This window comes from Strongylocentrotus purpuratus, unplaced genomic scaffold, assembly GCF_000002235.5.
Source record: "Strongylocentrotus purpuratus isolate Spur 01 unplaced genomic scaffold, Spur_5.0 spur5_scaffold_21, whole genome shotgun sequence".
Taxonomy (NCBI): domain Eukaryota; kingdom Metazoa; phylum Echinodermata; class Echinoidea; order Camarodonta; family Strongylocentrotidae; genus Strongylocentrotus; species Strongylocentrotus purpuratus.
The window spans coordinates 18,929,976-18,956,206 of record NW_022145607.1 but is presented as its reverse complement, the minus strand read 5'-3'; the positions used below and the strand labels follow the sequence as shown (position 1 = coordinate 18,956,206).

Below are 26,231 nucleotides of genomic sequence, written 5' to 3'. Positions count from 1 at the left end.
CAGAAAGAGAGAACTCGAATTGGGTTAAAGGAGAAAGTGTTTTGAAAACGGTGTATTTGTTCCCTTAGAAGTCACGTTTTATTCAGTGTTTTGAATATTAACATGAATGTTATACTTCGGACAAGTTGATAGAAGAAAAAAAAAAGAAAAAAAAAAGAAGATAATGTTCAGGGGGAAGTAGGCCTACTAGAGTCATGTATTACATGTATGAAAATGGTATTATGCACAGTGCTAAGTATTTCTCTGTCGTTTGAAAGTTCATAATACATGTACATGTACGTTATTTCGATGTAAGTTGTATGTTGATGCACATCAGTTCAGTTCATTTGAAGGTGTTTAAAAATTGTTTAATGTTTATGTGAAGAAAAAAAATATAAACAAATATTAAAGGCAATAAATACAGCCACTGACCATTCTTGTTCTGGAAGAATAATTCTTGTTTTTGGATTTCATGTTACTGGTTTATTTTCGGAGTTATTTTTCGAAAGGCAGTTATAACGAAAATTATGTTCTTGATAATTTAACTTCCGTAGGTAATTTGATTTTCAGACAAAAGTTTGACAGCTATGAGTAAACATTGAAAATATTTGATTTAAAGTTATCATTGATGCATGATTGTCTTGTATTGGATGCTTTTCTTGAGTTGATACACGGATGTTTATAGTAATCCAGGGATTACTAGAAAGTGTTTGAATTTAATGTATAAACTATAGGTTTAAGTTTGAACTATCAAAAAGACGTAAAGAGAAAGGACTTTTTACTGTGGAGTGGTGTCAAGTGAGACACATCTGAGATTTTCTGACGAGATAAAGTGACGAGAAGCTTTTGTCGTGAACAAGTTATTATGATAATACTACTCCTACTAGTACTACTACTACCAATAATAATAATAATAATAACAATAATAAAATGATAATAATGATGATATTAGTAATAACAATATAATGCTGATGATAATAGTGATGATGAAAATATAAATAACAAAAATGCAAATTGTGCATGAGGGTTGTGAATATTTAGTGGACTTCATGAAATTAGAGATGAATTGATGACATTCTCTCGTGGGGTAGGATAAAATCGAGATCTTCGGCCAAGAACCACTTTGCCTGTTATGCTACTGTATTATATGATGATCATGTTTTTTTCTACATATTACAGGAATTACACAATGAAATTCGGCATTATTACCTGCATTACCTGCATGACTTGTATGTTCCCAGTTGCTTTGACGATGGGAGGGCCAATCAGAAGACAGGCCGCTCAGCCAGGTGTGTTGATTTTTTTAATGCATGTTTTACAAAATATATGTAAAATTGTAGCATAATTGCAAGATGACCATGGCTTGTAGGAGCCTCTCTCTTGCTCCTGTTTCCTCTGTATCACAGTGTTTTGAGCACCCCCCCCTTCTCTTTCTTTGGACCATATGCTTTGGACCCACTCTCATAGCAATGCGTGTATAAGTTAAAGGCACCTTCTGATCATAGCATAATTTCATACTGTTATGACCACTGGATTTCTTAATGAGCCAGCTAGGGAATAAATAGTTCTTGTTTTGTGTAGGTATTTCAATGTTAATTGCACGATACAATTTTAGTTATGAAGATGGTGAATAGAAAACACAATATTTGCACTGTATAGATGACTTAGACTAGATAGTAGAGTATTTTCTCCTTTAAGTCTGTATTATATAAAGCCTTGCATGCAGGGGCGGCGATCCGAGGGGGGGGGGGGGGTACAGGTGGATTTGAAAAAGCTCCCAAAAATGGTATAGGTAATACTGACTGAAGACTCTGGACTAGTCTGGAGGGCCCAAGAGTGCAGCGTTATTAAAGACTAACAAAAAAACAAAAAAACAACAAACTAATCTTCTCGTTCGGTCGTTACGATCCCTCGCTTTCTGTATTCCGATGGTATAACGTAAGCACAGTTTACACTGTATGTTTACAAGATTAAGAGTCGTAGAAATAGATTGGTTGGTTTCGATAGTTTACTCCCACATAGTCTTTATAATTATTGGCCATGTCAACTCCCATAGCGATATCAATATACATGTACATGACAGAGGCCTAGAGTGAAAAATAGACATCCTGTCCATGCCCCAGCTCCCTACTTACTGAAATTTACCTACTAAATGTTTGCAACCCTTCGGACTGCACACTTATTACCGGCAAAGTAAAAGTGAAGTGTGGAAAGAGTAGATGCTTGTTTTTATACTATAGTTCTGGTAAGGATGTAATTTGTAAATGCAACAAAACTTCAAAAAACTCTGAGGGGGTAGTCACTTCCGTCACCTTCGCCCCTCTCGATCACTATGCTCCCTCGTCTCTCGCATTTCGCCCCCCCCCCCCGTCACGAAAATAAATCGCCGCCCCTCTTTCATCAAGTAAAGGCTCATTCGCATATCTTTAATATGGCATGCAAAGTAAGCCGAAAGGTTTTTGTGTGAACTAAAATAATTGGCAAATGGGGATTAACAAAATAAATTATCTGCGCACAACAAAGGGGTATCATTTACTCATTTATATTTGCGTTATAGACAATCTATACAAACTATGAAGTGCAAGCGGAAGTAAGATTAATTACCCAACAAAAAACAAAACAAACAAATAAAAAAACGCAGTAAACCGCTGTGGTAAACGTGAAGAAACGTCACCGATGTACAAAAGCGTATAATAGAAATGACTCTTGATATACCTTATGATAATTTTCTCCTTCCATAGAGAAAACTGTCCCCATTGGAGGAAATGTCACCTTGCTGTGTCCCCATTTCCCCAACGATACATCTGTATGGGTGTACTGGAAGAAGAACGATCTCACTGTCTACTCTCTCGAAGTCAAGAGTAATACCCCATGGACAAACGATACCAGATATGAGGGCCGCGACCATGCTACTCGTCTAACGATCAAGGACCTCAAGAAGACAGACAGTGGAATATACCACTGTAAAGTGGCGACACTTCTCTTCATTAAGGAACGTGGCCATGTACTGCTATCTGTTACAGGTATATAGCGTATCATTTCACTTCAAAAGCATCATCCAAAGAAAACTACCACCAAATTACCTTGGTTACGTCTTACGTATACACTTGTACGTAAATTTCCTTTTCTTAAAGGGGAAGTCCACCCTGAAATTAAGTTAGTTTTAATAGGAGTAGAAAATGAGAGAAACAAGTCAGTGAAAGTTTGAGCAAATTCCGATTAAAAATAAGGAAGTTAGGATTTTTGAAGTTGTGATCAATCAAACACAAATTGGCAACTCTATGACGTATCATGCGAGCTCAACTTCCATTTGCTCAGTACTAAAAAAATCTAAAATTTTCATTTTCCCTCAAGAAAAATTTCAACCATACATGCACCCTAAATATAACAATTGCAAATATGTTTCTATACTCGCCCTGCAAGGAACAAATATATATTCCGTCATCAATAACGAAGAAAACATGATTTTATGGAATATTATGCACAAAGCAAATGAAGGAGAGCTCGTATGATAAGTCACAGAGTTGCCAATTTGTATTTGATTGATCACAACTTCAATAATTCATAACTTTCTTATTTTCATTCAGAATTTGCTCAAACTTTCACTCACCTGATTTTCTTATTATTCTGCCTCTATCGAAACAAACTTATTTTGGGGGTGGACTTTCCCTTTAAGTCGTTAACTTTTATTTATAACCTGAGTGACTGTATCATATTCATAAATGGTTCTAGGACACCTACCCCTGGACATCCACCCCCAGTCAACCACCCCCAGTCAACTACCCCCTAGGACAACTAACCCCTGGACAACAACCCTCTAGGACGACTACCCACGGGACAACTACCCCCCGGACAACTACCCCCAGACAACTACCCCCGGACAATTATCTAGGGGTTAGATGTCTGGGGGTGGTTGTCTCGGTGGTAGTTGTCCTAGGGGGTAGTTGTCCGGGTGTGGTTGTCTGGGGGTAGTTGTCCGGGGGTATTTGTCCTAGGGGTATTTGTCCTGGGTTAGTCGTCCTAGAGGGAGATGACCGAGGGTGGTTAACCGAGGGGGGGGGGGATGGGGGTGGATGTCCAGGGGGTAGGTGTCCGGATTCGTTTATAAATACCTCTATTACGAGAATTTTTTTCCGCATAATTATGTTTTAATGTATCCCCTGGCAGTAGGTATGCAGGAGGGGTATTTTGGATTCAGCAGTGTTACGCCACCGCCGCGTCATATTCTTGTGTACGCTCTTACTGCCACATTCCTTGATATTCCTTGATTTCTTGGTATAATCTACACATCTGTAATTTTTGGTGACTCTGCCCCTAGTATTCTGTCTTCTATAGGGTAAAATGCCATATTTTGTGTGGATGGTTTGTGTGCGCTCTATAGGCCACTTTTCTTAAAGTGACTTGGTAACATTGTTTAAGGTTGATGAAAAAAATTGCTTATTTTTTGTATAAAACGTTACTTACTATATTCCTTCTATACTGTACTAACCCTCTGACATGCAAAAAATCCTGAAAAAATTCTCAAACCACGAAGATATCTATGGTTTTCTTTGAAGACCTCGATGATTGACACCCTCTATTAAAAACAGTGATTAACAGTAAATTCTCCCAACCATTTTTGAATTTTCCCAACCGTTTTTCCATGAAAAATAGACATAAAACAGGCTTTAAAAAAATCTGTCAACACTGAAATGTTTGGAATGGAATGTAGAGCCATTATATTGCTTTATGAGATTTCCATTCACCTAAAATGTAATTATATTGTAATAACATAGTTGGGAGAATTAAGGAATCGATCAGATCAGTTTTTCCCTTATTGTATCATGAATAATGGTCCGTTTTCACTCAAATTTTCAGATATCTTTAATTGTACATCTAGCATTGAAGTCACTACCTTAGCACCACTATCTCTCATCTGAACAATGTTACCAAGTCCCTTTAAGGGATTTTCTTCATATTTTATACGAGGGTGTATCTTGGTATAATCTACAAGCCTATAGACTTTAGTGATACTGCTATCAGTGTCATATTATGCAGGATAGCATGAGTACACTATGCAGACCCAATTTCTTGACGGATTTCCTTCAAATTTTGTATGGAGATGTATCTAGGTACAATTTTCACATTTACAATATTGGGCGATGCTGCCCTTATTAGTAAAGTTTATTTAACCATAAAATGAAACATGTACAAACGAATGAGTAACATAGTAAACATAATACGGTAAAGGACACCCTTAGAAGCAAATTGCTTGTGGTGGGGCCTTAAAAAGAAAAAACAAACTACACATAAATTATACAGTTTAAAAAATAACATGATACAAACACACATGCACGCTCACACATATACATACACACATACATTCAAAATATCCTCCTCTGCTTAAACTTGTTTACATAAATCATTAAATAATAACTGTGTACATCGTACTTTAAATCGAGATAGAGTTGTACTTTTCTTAATATCATTACTCAACTAATTCCATTCCTTAATGCCATTTAAATAGAAAGAATTTTTTGCATTTTTCGTACGAACTTTAAATAAATGTAAATCATTTTTCTGACGAGTAGAATACGAGTGAATATCACTATTAATAACAAAGTTTATATTAGGAATTTCTGGCAATATGCGAGTATTAAACTGAATCAATTAAAAAATTGGGACTACGTGTGTTTTAACAAAAAGTGGCCGTGATGGGGCTAAATAATCAGATTTAGTAATAATACGCACGGCTCGTTTCTGTAACAAATAAATCTTATCTATTATGATGCATAAGTATTTCCCCAAATAACATTACAATAATTTACATATGGAAAAATCATACTATTATACAACATTAGCAAAATATTTGATGGTAAAACATGCTTTAGCTTTGACAAACTCCAATACTTCTAGATAATTTCAACGAAATGCAATCAATATGAGGTTTCCAATTAAGTGATTCATCAATTATAATACCAAGAAACTGAACACATTCTTTCCTTTTTATAATATTTACATCAATTTGTATAGGCAATAAATCACTAGGGATCTTCCGATTTCGAGAATGAAATATTACATAATTTGTTTTATCATAATTGAGAAATAATTTATTACATTTGGACCAATTATCCAATTTTATCAATTCATTATTCATAATATCAACTAAAGTAAATACACTACTATGTGATGTAATAACTGAAGTATCACCTGCAAAGAGTGTAAAATTTAATACATTTGACGATTGTTTAATATCATTTATATAAATTAAAAACAAAAGGGGCCCTCGAACTGATCCTTGAGGAACACCATATATTACATCCCTTTTAGTCGAACAGACACCGTCAACCACCACATACTGCTTTCTATCACTCAAATAGTTTTCAATTAATTTCAATGGAAGGCCGCGAATACCATAATAATTTAATTTTTTGAGCAGTATGTGGTGGTCAATGGTGTCGAACGCTTTTGACAAATCCATAAACACACCCAACGAATAATTACCCTTATCCATATTCTTAACTACATAATCTGTTAAATGAAGTGCTCCCAAACATGTAGAATAAGTCTTCCTAAATCAAAATTGCTCATTAATCAATAAATTGTTTTTAACCAAAAAATCATAAATTCTTTTTTGCAGGATTTTTTCAAATAATTTTGAACAAATTGATAAAAAAGCAATTGGTCTGTAATTTTGTATATTTTTTTAAATAATTTTTCTTATAAATGGGTATAATTTTAGCTAATTTCAAACTGTCGGGGAATACTCCAGAAGAAATTGATTTATTAAATATATCACATAGTGGATCAACAATAAAGTGTATACATTCTTTTACTACTCTGGGAGAAATACCATCTGGGCCACTATATGGTTTCAATGTTTTACTAAGTTCAATTATTTCAAAAACTGTAGTAGGTTTTAAAAACAATGTAAAATCATTGTGATTTTTTAAATAATCATTACATGAAGTATCTACAACAGGAATGCCACGAGCTAGATTACTCCCTACATTAACAAAGTAAAAATTGAAACATTCAACAATCTCTTTTCTATTATTGTAACTAATATTTTTAAAATACATATTACACGGCAAATCATTCTTCTTGCTCTTTCCTAGTAATGCATTAACTTGTGACCATGTTTTCTTGCAGTCATGTTTATACTTAGCAAACATTTTAATAATAATAATAATAATAATATGGATATTTATATAGCGCCGGTATCCGCCAGGCTCTGACGCTCATGGCGCTGTACATACATGTATTACTATCACAAAAATATAACTTCTTAACTAAAATAAAGTAAACTAAAACACAAATTATAACGCTACATTGACATGATTAGATAGCACTGTTTAGAAAGAGATGGGTTTTTAGAGCAACTTTGAAGGCATGAAGGGTAGTTAAATTACGAATACTAACTGGCAGCTTATTCCAAAGGGACGGACCAGAATGAGAAAATGCTCTATCCCCCCAGGAACTGCGCGTCTTAGGGACAACTAATAAGGAGGATTGAGATGAACGAAGATGTCTTGTAGGCTTATACTTAACAATCAACTTGATATTGTAGGAAGGAGCAGAGTCATACAAGGAATGGAAAACTAGCAACAACAACTTAAAAATAATTCGGTCACATACCGGGAGCCAGTGAAGAGTTTTGAGAATGGGGGTGATGTGGGTTCTACGAGAAGAAAGTGTGACAATACGTGCAGCAGTATTTTGCAGTTTCTGGAGTCGAGAAAGTTGTGTGTTAGGGAGCAGATAGAGAATAGAATTACAGAAATCTAAGCGTGATGAAATAAGAGCATGTACAAGTTTCTCTGTGGTTGAACGACTTAAGTATTTCCTAATAAAACCTAGATTTCTCAGTTGATATCTGACTGACTTACAAATACTAGAAACATGAGTTGACAATGTTCGTAATAAAGAAGTTAATTTATTTTTATAGATAGTATACTTAGTTCTATTATTATCATTTTGTTGTTTCAAGAACTTTTGATATAATTTTTGTTTCTTTCGTACTGATATCAAAAGTCCTTTACTCATCCATGGTTGCTTGAATTTGCACTTTTTGTTCTTTTCAAAAATGGGTAATTGTAATTTTTCTTTTCTTCATACTAGCAAATTCAGAACGATGTCTATACTGATTATCTTTATTATATTTACAAGAATTAATACAATACACTGGAAAATGGTCAGAAAAGTCGGAGTATAACAAACCTGAATGTACATTATCATTTAAAGTATTAGTAAAAATGTTATCAATAAGTGTTGCAGTTTTTGTAGATACTCGAGTACGTTTCGAAATTAGTGGAAGCATATAAAATGAAAGCATTTTTTTTCTAAAAAATCATTTGTTTTATCATGAGAAGCACAATTTAATAAATCAATATTAAAGTCGCCCATAATATATATTTCTTTTCGTTCACTATCCAATAATTCTAAAACAGAGTTCATCTTTTTTGTAAAACATGGTATATCAGAGCTTGGTGGGCGATAGATACAAGTAATTACAATAGGTTTTCTTTAAAGGTTCATTTGTTTCAATTGATACAATTTCATAATCAGGTGTAATGCATGTCAAATCATTGCGAATTTTGTACTGGATATTGTGCTTAACATAAATTGCAACTCCCCCACCGTTTTTATTGTCTCTGCATTGTTGTATCAAGGAATACCCCTGCATAGAATATATATCAAGGTCAAGATTTGGGTGGAACCATGTCTCAGAAACAGCAATAATATCAAAATCAAATTTCACTGAACTGAGTAGTAACTGAAAATCATCAAAATTCTTTTTTAAACTTCTTGCATTTATATGTATCGAAGACAAAAATAGTGAACATAAGCTATATTTCTTTCCAAAATCTTCACAAAACATATAATCACATTTGAGTTGAATTACATCATAATCGTTATCCAAAAATGGTGTTTCACTGAATTTGAGTTCTTTATTCATAACAAATGGATTTATTTTCAAATTTTGGAGTCTTTCAATATTAATATTTTGATTCAATTGAAAGAAACTAAATACATTCCAATAAAAATCATTGTCACAAAGAAAGTGATTAAAAGGTAATATACTTGAAATACGTTGCGTACAGATGAATGATTGAGAAGAGGATAAAGAACCAGCACAGTTCACACACTTCATACACACTCACCCAGATAAGTCAAACAAGTTACAATCACAAAAATCACAAAATCACAATTGTTCTGGTTTTTATATGGTCAAAGGTCATATGTCTTTTTATGCGCTCTAACTGCCACTTTTCTTTTAAATGTTGTTTGAAGGTGTGTCTTAGTAAAATATACACATTTTCAGTGTCTTTTTTAATGCTGCCACCTGTGCTCCACTAGGGTCAAAGGTCATATTTTGGTGGCTATTTTGACAATAGTGATTGGCAATCTCTACGTCATCCTTTTGTTTTATTTTGTATTATTTATTTATTACACATCTTTAAAAAGAAGGGTAGTCCAATGAGCAAATAAATACTGGTTTTCGTTGAGGCCCTTCATGACACAAACAAGCAGCGCTCAAAATACACGGGGGCGATGGGCGATTCGCCCCCGTGAGCTCCATAATCGCCCCCGTCAGGTTGCTCACGGGGTCGATTGCAAAATTAAAAATTGCACCCGTGGAATTAAAAAATAAAGATTTTGTTTTTTTATATAACTTTAACACAATATTGAGTATCAATTTTCAAACCTTAAACCAATGAAATGGAACTTAGATGGCGCTTTCGCTCCCATCTATATAAGTATTACCGATACAAACAACGGAAGCTCGCAGTGCAGCTAATGCGGCCGTCAGCCAGGGGCGGCCGAGCGACTTTCAAAGTGGGGGGGGGGGCACCAACAAAAAAGGGCACTTTCTGGAAAAAAGGGCACCTACAGTGGGAAATCTCAAAGCGAAAATATACAATTTTTAGACATTGGTATATACCCCTACATTGTGATTACATTATCAGGGATGATTTCAATATTTGTTTCTCTTCATACATCATACAAGATATCGCTTAAGCATCAAACTTTACAGTTGGGCGTGATGTCTGAATATGCATTTACGAGCGAGCGAAGCGAGCGAGAAAAATTTTAAAGATCTGTGAGGTCGCAGTGCGAAAAATTACATCTTATAAGAGGAAAAAAGCCAATCGTGATGGGGTTATAAGCACATTCTCATAACGGAAGACTGAAAAGACCTTTGATAAGTAACATAATTATATAATCTTTAAATGCGAGCGAGCGCAGCGAGCGAACTTTGGGGGAAAGTGCTCTTAGTCGCTTTAAATAAGGGGCACGTTTAATGATTACATGAAAAGGGGACAATTATCGAAAGGGATAAGACACCTATTAGAAAAGAAAGGAGCACGTGTATAAGTACAAAGGATAATTATAAGAGGTGAAAATGAGGCATTTTTTCACTTGAAAAGAGGCACTCACCAGTGATGAAAGGGAGGCGTTTACGAAAATGGGAAATAGGCATCTGTTGACGGAAAAGGGGCACCCATCAGATTTTAATAGGGTCATTTATAAGAGGTGAAAAGGGGATAGGTCCCTTTTTAGAAAGGAAAAGGGGCACGTATCATTATTAAAAGGGGAATTATCAGAGTTGCAAAGGGGCACTGACCAGATATGAAAAGGGGCACTTATGAAAATGTAAAAGGGGCACTTATAATAAAGGAAAATATGCATTTGTTGAATGAAAAGGGGGCACCGTTCAGATGTTTAAAAGGGGCAGTTATGAGAAGGGAAAGGGGAAGTTGTGAGAAGGGGAAGGAGCTCTCTCTTTTTAATGGGGGCACTTATAAGGAAAAGGGGCACTTATTAGAAAGGGAAAGGGGAACTTATGAGAAGGGGAAGGAGCTCTCTCTTTTTAATGGGGGCACTTATCATAAGGAAAAGGGGCACTTATTAGAAAATAAGAGGGGCACATGTTAAAATGAAAGGTGCGCTCATCCGAGTTTAAAAAAGGGGTAGTTATTAGAAGGAGAAGGGGCACTTCTTACAAAGGAAAAAAGGGGAAGTTGTCAAAGTAAAAAGAGCACCTCTCAGTTTTGAATAGGGCAATCATCAGAGGTGAAAAGTGAAAAGGGGCACTTCTCGTACCTGAAAAGAGGCACTTACTAGAGATTAAAAAGGGCACTTATTCAAGATAATTTCAAGATTCATGAGAATGGAAAATGAACATTTATTGCAAAGGAAAATGGGAACATGTCGAAGGAAAAGGGGCACGTGTCAAAAAAAAAGGGCACTCGTCAGAGGTGAAAAGGGGAAAGGGGCACTTTTACTAAGTAATAGGGGCACTTGTCAAAGTAAAAGGGGCACCTTTCCTATGTAAAAGGGGCACTTCTTACAAAATAAAAGGGGCACTTTTCCTATGTAAAAAGGGGCATTTTGGGGGTATCTGAAAAAGTGGGGGGGGGGGGGCATTGTGCCCCCCGGGAAGGCCGCCTCTGCCGTCAGCAGTGGCTATACTGCGCCGGTAGTACCGGTGTGCACGCTGACGCCCAATAATTGCTGGAGCTGGAGACGATCGCACAAGGACTTAAACGGGAGTATTTTTTCGTTGTGAAAAGTGTGAATCCTCTGAAATCTGGTGATTCTAAAAGACCAGCAAATAATGTAACTCGACCAGTAAATCAATATTGAGAAGAAGAAGACCAAAGATGTTGCAGGGGCGGATCTATGCGGTTAAGGGGGTTTAACCCCCCCCCTCTCCCCCCTTGGGCTGCCAAGTGAAAATGTGATGTCCATAGAAAAATGCTATCATGTGTCCAGACCTACACAGTATTAATAGATGTCAGTAGACGCCAGGAAAACATCACTAACGGGGGTTCAAAAAAGCACAAAAAAATCAAGCAAATAAAGTTTATATATTTTACATCAAAATATTAAAAAATATAGAAAATTGCAAAATACAATTTAAAAAAAAAATTGCAAACCAGGTTATAAATAAGGATTTGAACATAGAGAATAACGAAATGAATAAAATGTATATGATACAAATATGTAAATACCATATATCCTAATTGAAGCAAACAGTATCCCAATTTCATGGCGATATCACACAAAATTAAAGCCATATCAATTTGAAGGTAATACAAAGTTTTTGGAATTTTTGAAAATTGAGTGGATAGTGATTCTTTACAATTTTGATTTATTTGGATGCCCCTGTGGATGTATTTTAAGCACTAGAAAATTTAGCCCCTACAACACTAGGCATAAATAGTCCGTTTTGACTGAATTGCCGTAAAGTAGATAATCACTGATTTTAAAAAACGAACTTTATTTTCATTATTGCAAATTTGAACCTTTGATTCGACAAGGTTATCAAAATTCAATGCTTGGAAACATTCGAAGTAATGATTATTATAAATTACAAAACGCTGAAATACAGCCCCGGCAAAGCACATGAAGAGCTCTCCAAACGCTGCTGAGATGTGTGAGAGCACAGTATGGACATGATTTGCACAAGCAGACGATGTCCCATGACATCCCACACATTTTCAGTGCCTGTGTTTTCATCTTCTCTTGAGTTCTTTCTCTTACTTCTCTACCGTCAGGCTTAATGTATAATCTATTGCCTCACTCTAATGGTTTTATTTTTATGACAAATGCAACGGTACAAAAATAAAGGAATCTGTCACTTGTACACAAAATAAGACGCCACTGTATATTCAGATGCACACACCGCGGTATGTTCAGCGTTTCAAGAGGGAACAAATGCCAGGCTTAATATCATTCCGGGGGGGGGGGGAGGGGGTTCAATTTGAAAGTCTGGTCTGTTTTGATTGTTAATTAATCCCTAGCCTGTGTATTTACAAGCAAAAGATTTGTAGTTATCAGAATCGGGTCATATCCCCTTTTGAATGGTTTGACATGCCATTACATTTATATACACTAAACTCATTATAATTTGACAAAAAATAGCTTTGCAATTATGTTCATTCTTCATGGGATGTCGTCTGCTTGGGCAGTATTGGTCCATATAGTGACGTCATTAAACATCGTTATTTTTCCGGCGAATATCTCGTATATCCCAGCTGCTATGGAGGTGGTTGTATTTGTATTTTTATAAATCACCCGATATGTAACTTGTACGATGGCCATCTGTTAGCTTACAAGTTTCTAGTGATACATAAGTTGACATATTTGTGATCTTCTTTGAATTTCACCTTTAAAACATAATCTAACAACAACAACTTCTGCTTTTGAGAAAAATGACTATCAAATAGCGCCTACGGCCGTACAATGGTAGCTGCGCCATGAATATCTCAGAATATGTTGTGATGAATAATTTTCAAACGGGAATAGCTAATCGGTCGAGTTTAGTCAAGAAACATTATTTCATAGCTTAATTAATATCTTGACCTTGAGAGGGAGCTATACAACATAAAGAGTTTATTATTGAAAAATTCATAACTTCAGACTCGATTTCAACTGCGACAACGATCAATGAATTTGATAGGATCGCATAAGCTTCCAACATGTTTATTTGAACCAAATTCACGACCCCATACCAAAACTTTGTATTACCTTTATAACTGAGGCTAGTCATTTTTTTTTTATTTCGCTAGTCAGACTAATATACATGTATATAATAATAATAATATTGCATGGCTTTGTTTTCGTGTGATAAAAGAATATCTTGATCTCGCTAAAAGACAATATTAAACTCGTCTTTGACTCGTCTAATTGCTCGAGCAATATATTCTTGTATCACACTCAAAGCCATCCAATATTATATAATTCAGTTCTCCATGCCAAATGGGAATACTGGCAAAACATGTGAAAGATGGGTGTAAAACAACAAATTAAAGATGCATCTAAAAACTCTAAATCAGCTCCCCCCCCCCCCCCAGTCACGTTAGCGTTAGACAATTACAATAATTTTCCTAAAGATATTGCAGTATAATCATAAATTTTGATGATAGTAAAGTATACAAGTAAATTTCAACCTAATAAAGAGGTTTAACCCTTACTGAACCGGGGGGGGGGGGGGGCATTTTCACAATTTTGGAGAATTTTCAAAATATCGTTTTCAGGACTTTTTTTTCACAAGTCTTATGCACATTTTGATACAATTTTCGTCGAAATCGGATATACATGTATACATGATATACAGGTGTGACATAACAGTTAGCATTCGCATATCATCAAAAAGTGCTATATACTTGCATATATTCATGTACAAGCAGAAATGTGAATTCAGGTTTAGATGCTATTTCTTGATAAGTGGGATATATGAATTGATATCAAATTGCGATGATATGTTTCTCAAAGTAACTTGATGTATTGCGGAAGAAAAGAATACATTAGAAATAAAACAATAGATATAAGATTTTTTTATTTTTTTTAAATGATGAATTTTGAACTTTTTTCCAATTTGAGCAGTGATATGCAGATGGGTAATGAAAAAATATTATTCTACAGTGAGAAAGTGGTTGAAATGATAGTTTTGGGCCTTGCGTATTCATAATTTATGCTAATTAAATGCATTTCCAAATATCATTAAAATAATGAAACTTCATGAATTTGAAATGAAAGGAATATTTGTTCAATACATTTTCAAGATCCTTCACAAATCTGTAGAGTTGTCTATAAAACGCATGAAACTAGCATTTTGCATAATTAATTAGGCTATAACGACAAAATTTGCATATTGGGGAAAAAAAACTCCAATACACTGTGTGAGCGCACAGCCCAGGTAGTGACTCAAAACGTTGATGACGAAATGTTTGCGCGCATATTGAAATGGCGGCCTTAACGGTAAAAGGGTGTATAATACCATCTTTTTCCATAAGTTAAGTGAGTAGGCGGTGTCACACAGAAAATCCCTTACAAAATCCCTTGAAAAATCCTTTGAAGGGAGAATTTTCTTGCTTCGTTTGAGGATTTTCAATGGGATAATTGGTGACAGACAGCAATAACTAAAATCCGGATCTTTGGCCTCTGTGTGACACCGCCTACATGCACATTTTTGCACATTTTTGTGTTCATCGGACGTTCGACAGCCGAGATTATGGGAGAGGGTTGGCTCCCAGGCCCCCACCGCTGGCGGTGTCAATTAAAACAAAAATAGTGCTCCCCCAATCATCTATCACTCAAGGGCGGGGGGGGGGGGGATGTTGAGTTAAGAAAAAAAGTTTAAAAAAAGATGGTAACCATATTTTAACTTTTTTTTGTGCTCAAGGGGGGGGGGGGTGTGAAGTAAAAGACAAGTGCTCTCCCCCTCCTTAGTCCCCCCTGCTTATCACTGAAGGGGGAGGGGGTGTCGAGGGGGTAAATAGTTAAATTGGAAATAGCTGAGCAGTACTGATATTGTCGACTAATCAAATATATATAAATGTACATGTATATTAGCCTCAACGTTCTCAAAATTGCGATAAATTCATGATGATTTTGTATGATTTATTCTCAGACCAAGAGATAGGACTTTCCACCACTTCTCCAGGTGTTCCCTCTAGAGCTCCTACGACGATACCACTGCAGGCTGCTAATTTTTCTATAATCTCCGTAGCCTTCTCAATATCTCTCCTCTTCAATATCATCATTATCACTTTGTGTCTTATTTTCAAGTACCGGAAACGTAAGCACATTTGTTTTTATTGCATTCTCAAAAGCTATTTACATTGAATAATTATGCTCAGATATCCATGTGGTTTGTGGGATTGCACCGTGATGTTGCCCTCAAGATTTTGGAAATCAGAATCTAAAGTCATATCAATGTTGTTTTCTAAGAAGATAAATGGAAAATAATACTGTAACATGACTTTCCCTAATTTTAACATTATATAGAAATGTTAAAAATGTTTCTATGTAGACATAGTATAGTGAGCTGTACTACCAAAGTCCACATTTTTAGGTGGTTTGCGCGGCGATACAGATTGCGATATTTCTATTTTTTTACTGTTATTCTTATTCTTATTCCTTTTCCCATTCTGTCTCCTTTTCTCACCTCATCTTATCTTTCATCCATAGCTTCATGTTAAGTAGCCGTAAAACGGCAAGTATTCAAGTATCGCTTGGCATGTGCACCGCGACCAATACACTCCCAAAATATATCAGTTATCCTCAAAACAAGCAAAGATTTCAACAGACACCGTGCGGCCATTTTGTCGCTGGAAAACGCCATCTCGGCCAAACAGGCAGAGTCAATGGCCATTAGGTCGATAGCACTCATAGTCATAGTCTATTCCCACAATGGAATTACGTGTGAATAAATTTGTCCCCCGATAGTGAACTTTTTGCTCAAAATTAACTTTTTCGACAGATAGCAAAGACATTTTTGCATTTTGCACGAAGAGAATTCCCCCAATTTTTTTCCCATTTTTTTTTTGAGGGGGGTGGGGGTAGACAATCTGTCTTCCCGGGAATTTTTTAAAATGCCATATGGAAATTATGATGTTGAACGCCCCTCAAAAAGTCATGACAATAGATTTTTGTTTACGGCCCACCACCTCACCACCACATACACGCACACACACACACAGGAATTCTCTGTTGGAATACCTCATGGGGGTCATTCCATTTGGGGGTGATTATGACTGCGTAATATCTAATCATCTTTTTTTTAAACACTAGACGTAAATATCGCGATCACTTCCAAAGTAATTATGACATGTCCACGTTGAGGCTTTTAACAATTTGTTTTTGTTTATCCTGGATGGCTGATATGACAACAAGGTGTCACGATGGACGAAACATATCTCAAATCCTCCGTCAATAACTATGGGATGTGATTTTCTTCCAAATATCCATGTTTGACTCCTTGTCCTTTTTGTTTCACTTTAGTTCGCAGGTGATGTAACATTCTGATAGCTTTCGAGACTGACATAGCCAATCTAGTGAATCCTCGAATAGGTGTCAGCTTGCCCCGAGACTGATGAGTCACAACCGCCAACGAAAGGAAAAAAATCAATAAGCTTAACATTGATCCAAAGCAAAACCTAAGTTTGATTAAAATTGACATCGGAACGCACCATATTATTTAAGATTATATCCCACATACTAAGAATCTTGCTCTACGATTGGTCAAAATTAAATCACGTGATGAAAGATAACTCACCCATTATTGATGGGAGAAGCAAAAAGTTCGTTACACTGTGTAGATAGTACTACTATCTACACAGTGCAACGCACTTTCATTGAAGATAGAGGTACTATCTACACATAGTCCAGTAGACGGTACCATATACATGACCTGGAAAAGTTGATAAGTACAAGGTTTTTTTTGTTGATTTGTGTTCTAGATGGGTATTGAAGTAAATTCAGCTTGGTTGCCAGCTTGGCAACCTTGGGCAACTTTTTTAATAGCCATATTAGCATAATCATGTAATTAGCATATGTGCAATATGTAATAATGTTGCTAATCTCAATCCAGGAAGCCTGAAAACATGGATAATACGACTTTTCAAGGTTTTTAAATGACAAGGAATTAATTTATGACACCAATTTTTATCTTTAAGTAATACAATTGTCTTAAATAGCATAATTAGCATAATATGTACAATATATGGACTTCATTGTCATTGTTTATCTATAAAGCCTAAAAATGGTGCAATGCAACATTTTAAATCACTTTTGAAAGATTAATCATTAATTCATGAGAAGATATTTCCATGTTTATGTAGTATAATTAGCCTAATTAGCATAATCATCTAATTAGCATATATGTGCAGTATGTAAAAATGTTGCTAATCTTAATCCAGGAAGCCTGAAAACATGGATAATGTGACTTTTCAAGAATTTTCCATGACGAGGAATTCATTTATGACACCAATATTTATTTCTGAGTAATGCAATTGTCTTAAATAGCATGATGAGCTAATTAGCATATGTACGATATATGGACTTTATTGTCATTGTTTATATATAAAGCCTAAAAATGGTGCAATGCAACATTGTACATCACTTTTGAAAGACTACACATTTATTCATTAGAAGATATTCCATGTAGATGTCGTATAATTAGCCTAACTAGCATATACACTGTATGTGCCATATGTAATAATGTTGCTAATCTTAATCCAGGAAGACTGAAAACATGGATTATATGACTTTTCCGGGGTTTTCCATGACGAGGAATTCAGTTGTGACACCAGATTTTATTTTTAAGTAATGCAATTAGCTTAATATGTAGTTATTGTACCAATAAGCCTAATTAGCATTTATAGAATATCAATTATTTGGGACTCTATTTAGCTTCACAAATTGTATGTCCAATGTGGCGGTTATCTTGGTCTTATTAAAGGCAATGTTGTCGAACCTCATGAAATGTCTATGAAATGACGGGGTCATCATACGCATCGATGGTTGGGCTTCAGTCATTGGATTTAGAGTGACTGACGGAAACAAACTGAAGATGGTTAAAGCAGATGATAATGATGGAATTGATGATGTGGTGAGACGGGTACGTACATAAGCCAGGGATGTTGAATACAACAGTGCGAATTATGATCTGTTTATGTTTACCAAAGCCAGAACCATTGAGAGTACAAGCCCGACATTGCTCAAGCTGGTGGCAGAATTCCTGAAAAAGTCATATTATCCATGTTTTCAGGCTTCCTGGATTAAGATTAGCAACATGTTTACATATTGTACATATGCTAATTAGGCTAATTATACTACATCTACATGAAATATCTTCTCATGAATTAATGATTAATCTTTCAAAAGTGATTTACAATGTTGCATTGTACCATTTTTAGGCTTTATAGATAAACAATGACAATGAAGTCCATATATTGTACACATGCTAATTAGCTCATTATGCTCATTGTGCTATTTAAGACAATTGCATTACTTGGAATCAAAAACTGGTGTCATAAATGAATTCCTCGTCATATAAAACCCTTGAAAAGTCGTATTATCCATGTTTCCAGGCTTCCTGGATTGAGATTAGTAACATTATTACATACTGCACATATATGCTAATTATATGATTATGCTAATTAGGCTAATTATACTACATATATATGGAACATGTTCTCATAAATTAATGATTAATCTTTCAAAAGTGATTTACAATGTTGCATTGCACCATTTTTAGGCTTTAAAGATAAACAATGACAATGGAGTCCATATATTGTACATATTATGCTAATTATGATAATTAAGACTATTGTATTACTTAAAAATAAAAAAATGGTGTCATAAATGAATTCCTTGTCATAAAGAACTCTTGAAAAGTCGTATTATCAATGTTTTCAGGCTTCCTGGATTGAGATTAGCAACATTATTACATATTTCACATATGCTAGTTACATGATTATGCTAATATGGCTATTAAAAAAGTTGCCCAAGGTTGCCAAGCTGGCAACCAAGCTGAATTTAGTTAAATACCCATCTAGAACACAAATCAACAGAAAAACCTTGTACTTAACAACTTTTCCGGGTCTGAAAGACTTCTACAGGACTAGCAGGGCAACGCACTAAAACAGGCGTAATTAAGCGCGCATTACCAATGAGCGCAATTAAAGAAAACACGTGCGCGCACCGTACCCTCAAGGGGTTGGGTTAAACTTAGACTTTTTTGGTGTGAATTTTGGCCTAGGTGTCTTTTACGTAGATGCATACACGTCCTTTTCTTTTTGTAATTAAATTATTTTAGATGTGGAATATAAAGCAAATAATCACCTTTTCGTTTCAGACGATGGCAAACTATCACTTCCTCGTCGATCAGAATGTATACGCTATCTTTCCTCAGCTTCGCTTCGGAAAGATAGCTACATCCAGATCGCCTCGGAAGTGATAGTTTGTCCCATCACCTTCACAAACAGTTATTTGCTTAATAGATGACAGATAATCTTGGCTGAAAGTTGTGGTGTTGATATAGACCATTTTTTTTAATATGACAGGGGGGGGGGGAGGGAGTGTTTGAGGAAATTTGCATACAATTTATTTGATAGCTGAAAATTATATTCTTAATTTTCCAACAGGGGATAAAAACTGGTCGTCAAATTTGTCATCAGGTGTTCTTAAGAGAAAAACAGAAAGGTCAATAATTTTCATGATTTGCCAAAACTATATACAAATGCAGCATCCGCAGACACGATTTTGTAATAAGGTTATTCGTACCCCCTCCCTTCATTTAGAGGAAATACTGATAAATGAAAACATGATAGAAGTAAATAGGGTTACAAAATGATCACTTTCGCTGCCTCATATTACATTGATGATGTTGTGCGACTTTTCAAATGTTTCTTTTTCTCCATTACATACACGATCACGATCGCAAACGCTTACCCTGAAAAGAACAGACTATTCCTATAATACCATTTACACAAATTTGTACTGATGTTTTTATTAACCTGACTGCTAAGAATGCATGTGTATACTTGTAGGTAAGCAGTCGTGGGACCGACCGCTTTAAGTCCTCTCCGAAGGACTTGGTAATGAGTTTTAATGCCTTACCAAAGGGCACCAGTCGTATATTATGTGTTGTGTATATTTTCTTATTTTTACCATGTACTTTGTCACTTGCCTACAGGGCTCCCTTGAAAAACAAGCCTTGCGGCTCTGAAGGGACTATCTTGTACTTTAAAAAAGACTGAATAAATAAATAAATAAATAAACTCGATCATCAACTTTTGAACACGGGACGCTCCCGGTAACGAAGCTACTGCTTTACCACTGAGCCTTCGAGTAGTACTGTAGATATGTATATATTGACTTAACCTGTATATTTGTATTTATTTTATGTACCTTTACCTATGTACTTTTAATTTATTTGCTCGAAATGAAATAAACGCATTGAAGTGAATTTAAATGTGAAAAAAATAATATATATACCATAGAGTTATATGCTTATGCGGTATACATCTCTATGATATAAACACTGTACATGAATATACAGATTACAGTGAATGTCTGTAATCCGAAATTTCATGACTGCAATTCTACGAGGAAAAAAATTATCTTTACTCTCAAAATAGCTTGGAGATATATTTGTACACAATGAAATATTTTCAAAGGGATTTTATTCATCTGAAGTAATTTGTAGCGGAACTGTCTTGTTTTGTGGAAAGTTTGACACGCTTCACCCGGTCACGCTAATATCGGGGTTTAAATAACATAACGTGTTTTTAAAAAAAGGCCTTCTCTCCAAGTGTTTGAGGAAATTTGCCTACAATTTATTTGATAGCTGAAAATTTTACAAACCAGGTTCTTAAATTCCCAACAGGGGTAAAAAATGGTCGTCAGATTTACCATCAGGTGTTAAAAGAAGAAAAACGGAGAGGTCATTAATTTCCGCGATATGCCGACACCATATACAAATGCAGTATTCGCAGACATACCTTTGTAATGGGGGAATTCGTAAAATCCCTTCCCTCCCCTCATCTAGAGGAGATCCTGATAGATGAAAACACGATATAAGTAGATAGGATAACAAAATAATAACCATCGCCTTGGAATATTACGTTCATGATGTGCGACTTTTCAAATACCTTTTTTCATTACATACATGATCGCAAACAACAGATTCTTCTTATAATACCGTTTAAAAAAAGTTTGTTATGTATTAGACTGTAAATATTCTATGTATTTCATAAAACTCGTATGTTTATATTTTATGTATTAACCTAGTACGATAATACACCAACGGCAGTCTGTACTTATTAAGAAGAAGAACCTATGCATATAATGCAACGATTTAGATTGAATTGAAATGTATTAACAAAAAAATACATGTATATACAGTGTATCTCAAACAAGAGATTCTTCTTATGATACCGTTTAAAATAAGTTTGTTCGTTCTGTATTAACTATTATATGTATTTCATAAAACTCGTATGTTCATAATTATGTTATGTATTAACCTAGTAAGATAATACGCCAACGGCAGTCTGTACTTAACTGGAAGAAGAAGAACCTATGCATATAATGCAACGAATTAGATTAAATTGAAATGTAATACAAAAAAAAAAAAAAAGTATATTCAGTGTATCGCAAACAAGAGATTCTTCTTATGATTCCGTTTAAAATAAGTTTGTTCGTTCTGTATTAACTATTATATGTATTTCATAAAACTCGTATGTTCATATGTTATGTATTAACCTAGTAAGATAATACGCCAACGGCAGTCTGTACTTAACTGGAAGAAGAAGAACCTATGCATATAATGTAACGAATTAGATTGAATTGAAATGTAATGTAATAAAAACAATACATGTATATACAGTGTATCGCAAACAAGAGATTCTTCTTATGATACCGTTTAAAATAAGTTTGTTCGTTCTGTATTAAGTATTATATGTATTTCATAAAACTCGTATGTTCATATGTTATGTATTAACCTAGTAAGATAATACGCCAACGGCAGTCTGTACTTATTAAGAAGAAGAACCTATGCATATAATGCAACGATTTAGATTGAATTGAAATGTATTAACAAAAAAATACATGTATATACAGTGTATCGCAAACAAGAGATTCTTCTTATGATACCGTTTAAAATAAGTTTGTTCGTTCTGTATTAGACTGTAACTATTATATGTATTTCATAAAACTCGTATGTTCATATGTTATGTATTAACCTAGTAAGATAATACGTCAACGGCAGTCTGTACTTAACTGGAAGAAGAAGAACCTATGCATATAATGCAACGAATTAGATTGAATTGAAATGTAATTTAAAAAAAATACATTTATATACAGTGTATCGCAAACAAGATATTCTTCTTATGATACCGTTTAAAATAAGTTTGTTCGTTCTGTATTAACTATTATATGTATTTCATAAAACTCGTATGTTCATATGTTATGTATTAACCTAGTAAGATAATACGCCAACGGCAGTCTGTACTTAACTGGAAGAAGAAGAACCTATGCATATAATTCAACGAATTAGATTGAATTGAAATGTAATTTAAAAAAATACATGTATATACAGTGTATCGCAAACAAGATATTCTTCTTATGATACCATTTAAAATAAGTTTGTTCGTTCTGTATTAACTATTATATGTATTTCATAAAACTCGTATGTTCATATGTTATGTATTAACCTAGTAAGATAATACGCCAACGGCAGTCTGTACTTAACTGGAAGAAGAAGAACCTATGCATATAATGCAACGAATTAGATTGAATTGAAATGTAATTAAAAAAAAATACATGTATATACAGTGTATCGCAAACAAGATATTCTTCTTATGATACCATTTAAAATAAGTTTGTTCGTTCTGTAATAACTATTATATGTACTTCATAAAACTCGTATGTTCATATGTTATGTATTAACCTAGTAAGATAATACGCCAACGGCAGTCTGTACTTAACTGGAAGAAGAAGAACCTATGCATATAATGCAACGAATTAGATTGAATTGAAATGTAATAAAAAAAAAAAATACATGTATATACAGTGTATCGCAAACAAGAGATTCTTCTTATGATACCGTTTACAATAAGTTTGTTTGTTCTGTATTAACTATTATATGTATTTCATAAAACTCGTATGTTCATATGTTATGTATTAACCTAGTAAGATAATACGTCAACGGCAGTCTGTACTTAACTGGAAGAGAAGAACCTATGCATATAATGCAACAAATTAGATTGGATTGAAATGTATTAACAAAAAAATACATGTATATACAGTGTATCGCAAACAAGAGATTCTTTTTATGATACCGTTTAAAATAAGTTTGTTCGTTCTGTATTAACTATTATATGTATTTCATAAAACTCGTATGTTCATATGTTATGTATTAACCTAGTAAGATAATACGCCAACGGCAGTCTGTACTTAACTGGAAGAAGAAGAACCTATGCATATAATTCAACGAATTAGATTGAATTGAAATGTAATTTTTAAAAAATACATGTATATACAATGTATCGCAAACAAGATATTCTTCTTATGATACCGTTTAAAATAAGTTCGTTCGTTCTGTATTAACTATTATATGTATTTCATAAAACTCGTATGTTCATATGTTATGTATTAAAGAGGCATGTTCCCCGTATTCCAGAGGGCGTTCAAAATACGTACCCGCTGGCGGACGGTGCTAGCTGCCTATTGACACCAACAGAATACGGCTCTTACGCAGATGGCATGTTCCGAATGCCCGGACAATACCGATTATCGCATACATGTGCCGAAGTAATGCCAATCGCAGTTCGGCTCTAAGATTCGGCTGTTGTTTCCGCCCACTTTCGTGACGTCGCGATCGTCAGCGATCAGCTGGCTTGGCGAAGGCAGGCCAGGCCGCGCGTACTTTGATTGACAGCTGTATGTAAATTAGAAGTCGATCTTCGGAACCAAGATGGCGATGACTAGAGCAGCGATAACTACACTGGCGGGAACGTGCCACTTTAACCTAGTAAGATAATACGGCAACGGCAGTCTGTACTTAACTGGAAGAAGAAGAACCTATGCATATAATGCAACGAATTAGATTAAATTGAAATGTAATTTAAAAAAATACATGTATATTCAGTGTATCGCAAACAAGAGATTCTTCTTATGATTCCGTTTACAATAAGTTTGTTCGTTCTGTATTAACTATTATATGTAGTTCATAAAACTCGTATGTTCATATGTTATGTATTAACCTAGTATTAAAGATAATACGCCAACGGCAGTCTGTACTTAACTGGAAGAAGAAGAACCTATGCATATAATGCAACGAATTAGATTAAATTGAAATGTAATACAAAAAAAATACATGTATATTCAGTGTATCGCAAACAAGAGATTCTTCTTATGATTCCGTTTAAAATAAGTTTGTTCGTTCTGTATTAACTATTATATGTATTTCATAAAACTCGTATGTTCATATGTTATGTATTGACCTAGTAAGATAATACGCCAACGGCAGTCTGTACTTAACTGGAAGAAGAAGAACCTACGCATATAATGCAACGAATTAGATTGAATTGAAATGTAATAAAAAAAAAATACATGTATATACAGTGTATCGCAAACAAGAGATTCTTCTTATGATACCGTTTAAAATAAGTTTGTTCGTTCTGTATTAACTATTATATGTACTTCATAAAACTCTTATGTTCATATGTTATGTATTAACCTAGTAAGATAATACGCCAACGGCAGTCTGTACTTAACTGGAAGAAGAAGAACCTATGCATATAATGCAACGAATTAGATTAAATTGAAATGTAATAAAAAAATACATGTATATGCAGTGTATGTCTGTAATCACGAAATTTCGTGACTGAACTTTTACGAAAATAAATTCTCTGTGCTCTCGAAATAGCATGGAAAAATTATTTGTACACAACAATGAAATGATTTCAAAGAGATTTTATTCATTGGGTAGCGAAACTGTCTTGTTTTGCAAAAACTGACACGCTTCACCTTCACGCTAATATCGGGTCGGGTTTTAATTATATTAAAAGCCTTCTTTCCCAATGCCAATAACTTTTGAATGTATTAAAGAGCGTACAGAAGTCATATGATGTGGGCAGGTTTAAAAACCCATCTGTTGCTGAAGAATTCCAAGCCCGAATTGGTGGAGCGTTTGAACCATTGTTGCTGCTGGAAGATACAGACATAGATGAGCTCTGGTTGAAGTTCATGAATACAACCAACGAGATTACCAAGCAAGTTGTTGGCATCAGGAGAGGGAAACAAGTGAAACATTTCCCAGAACATGTGAGAGATGCTTGTGAACTCAGAAGGAAGGCTAGGGTAACTAAACTGAACTCACCTCATAATAATCATAATATTATGAAGTACCGGCGTCTTAACAAAAAAGTTAAATATGAAGTCAAAAAGTGGAAGAGGGAGACTCTCAAGAAAGAAGTAGAGGAAATGGAGGCAGCACAGGCACAAAATGACAGCCATGAGCTATTTAAGAAAGTAAGAAACTAGCTGGTGAGAAGGAGAAGATACAGCCAGCAGCCAAGAACAAAGAGGGGGTCCTCAAGACTGCTCCAGGAGATGTTTTGGATTGATGGAAAGAACATTTCAGCACCCATCTTAATACAGAGTTCCCGAGAGACACCAACACACTTCGCAATATACCTGAACCTCCTCCTACTGAAAACCAGACTTCATCTTTTACCATAGAAGAGGTTAAAGCTGCGATCAAGGCTCTAAAGAATAACAAAACATCTGGATTTGATAACATATCAGCTGAAACACTGAAAGCTGGTGGTCCAGCAATGGCACAGATCTTGCTGAAGATCATCAACACTGCTTTTACGCAAGGCAAGACACCAGTTAAGTGGAGCAAAGGCCTTATTACCCCTGTGCACAAAAAGGGGGATAAACAGACCCGGCTAACTACCGAGCCATAA

At 34.9% G+C, this 26,231-nt stretch overlaps 1 protein-coding gene across 1 annotated transcript; it reads left to right on the top strand.

Moving 5' to 3' along the window:
* The first annotated feature begins 1,182 nt into the window (after positions 1-1,182).
* On the top strand, positions 1,183-26,231 carry LOC115927897. The gene is made up of 4 exons (XM_030994216.1): positions 1,183-1,268; positions 2,721-3,002; positions 15,383-15,550; positions 25,921-26,231. Exons 1-4 carry the CDS (start codon positions 1,202-1,204, stop codon positions 26,229-26,231), a joined length of 828 nt encoding a protein of 275 aa, XP_030850076.1. The 5' UTR covers positions 1,183-1,201.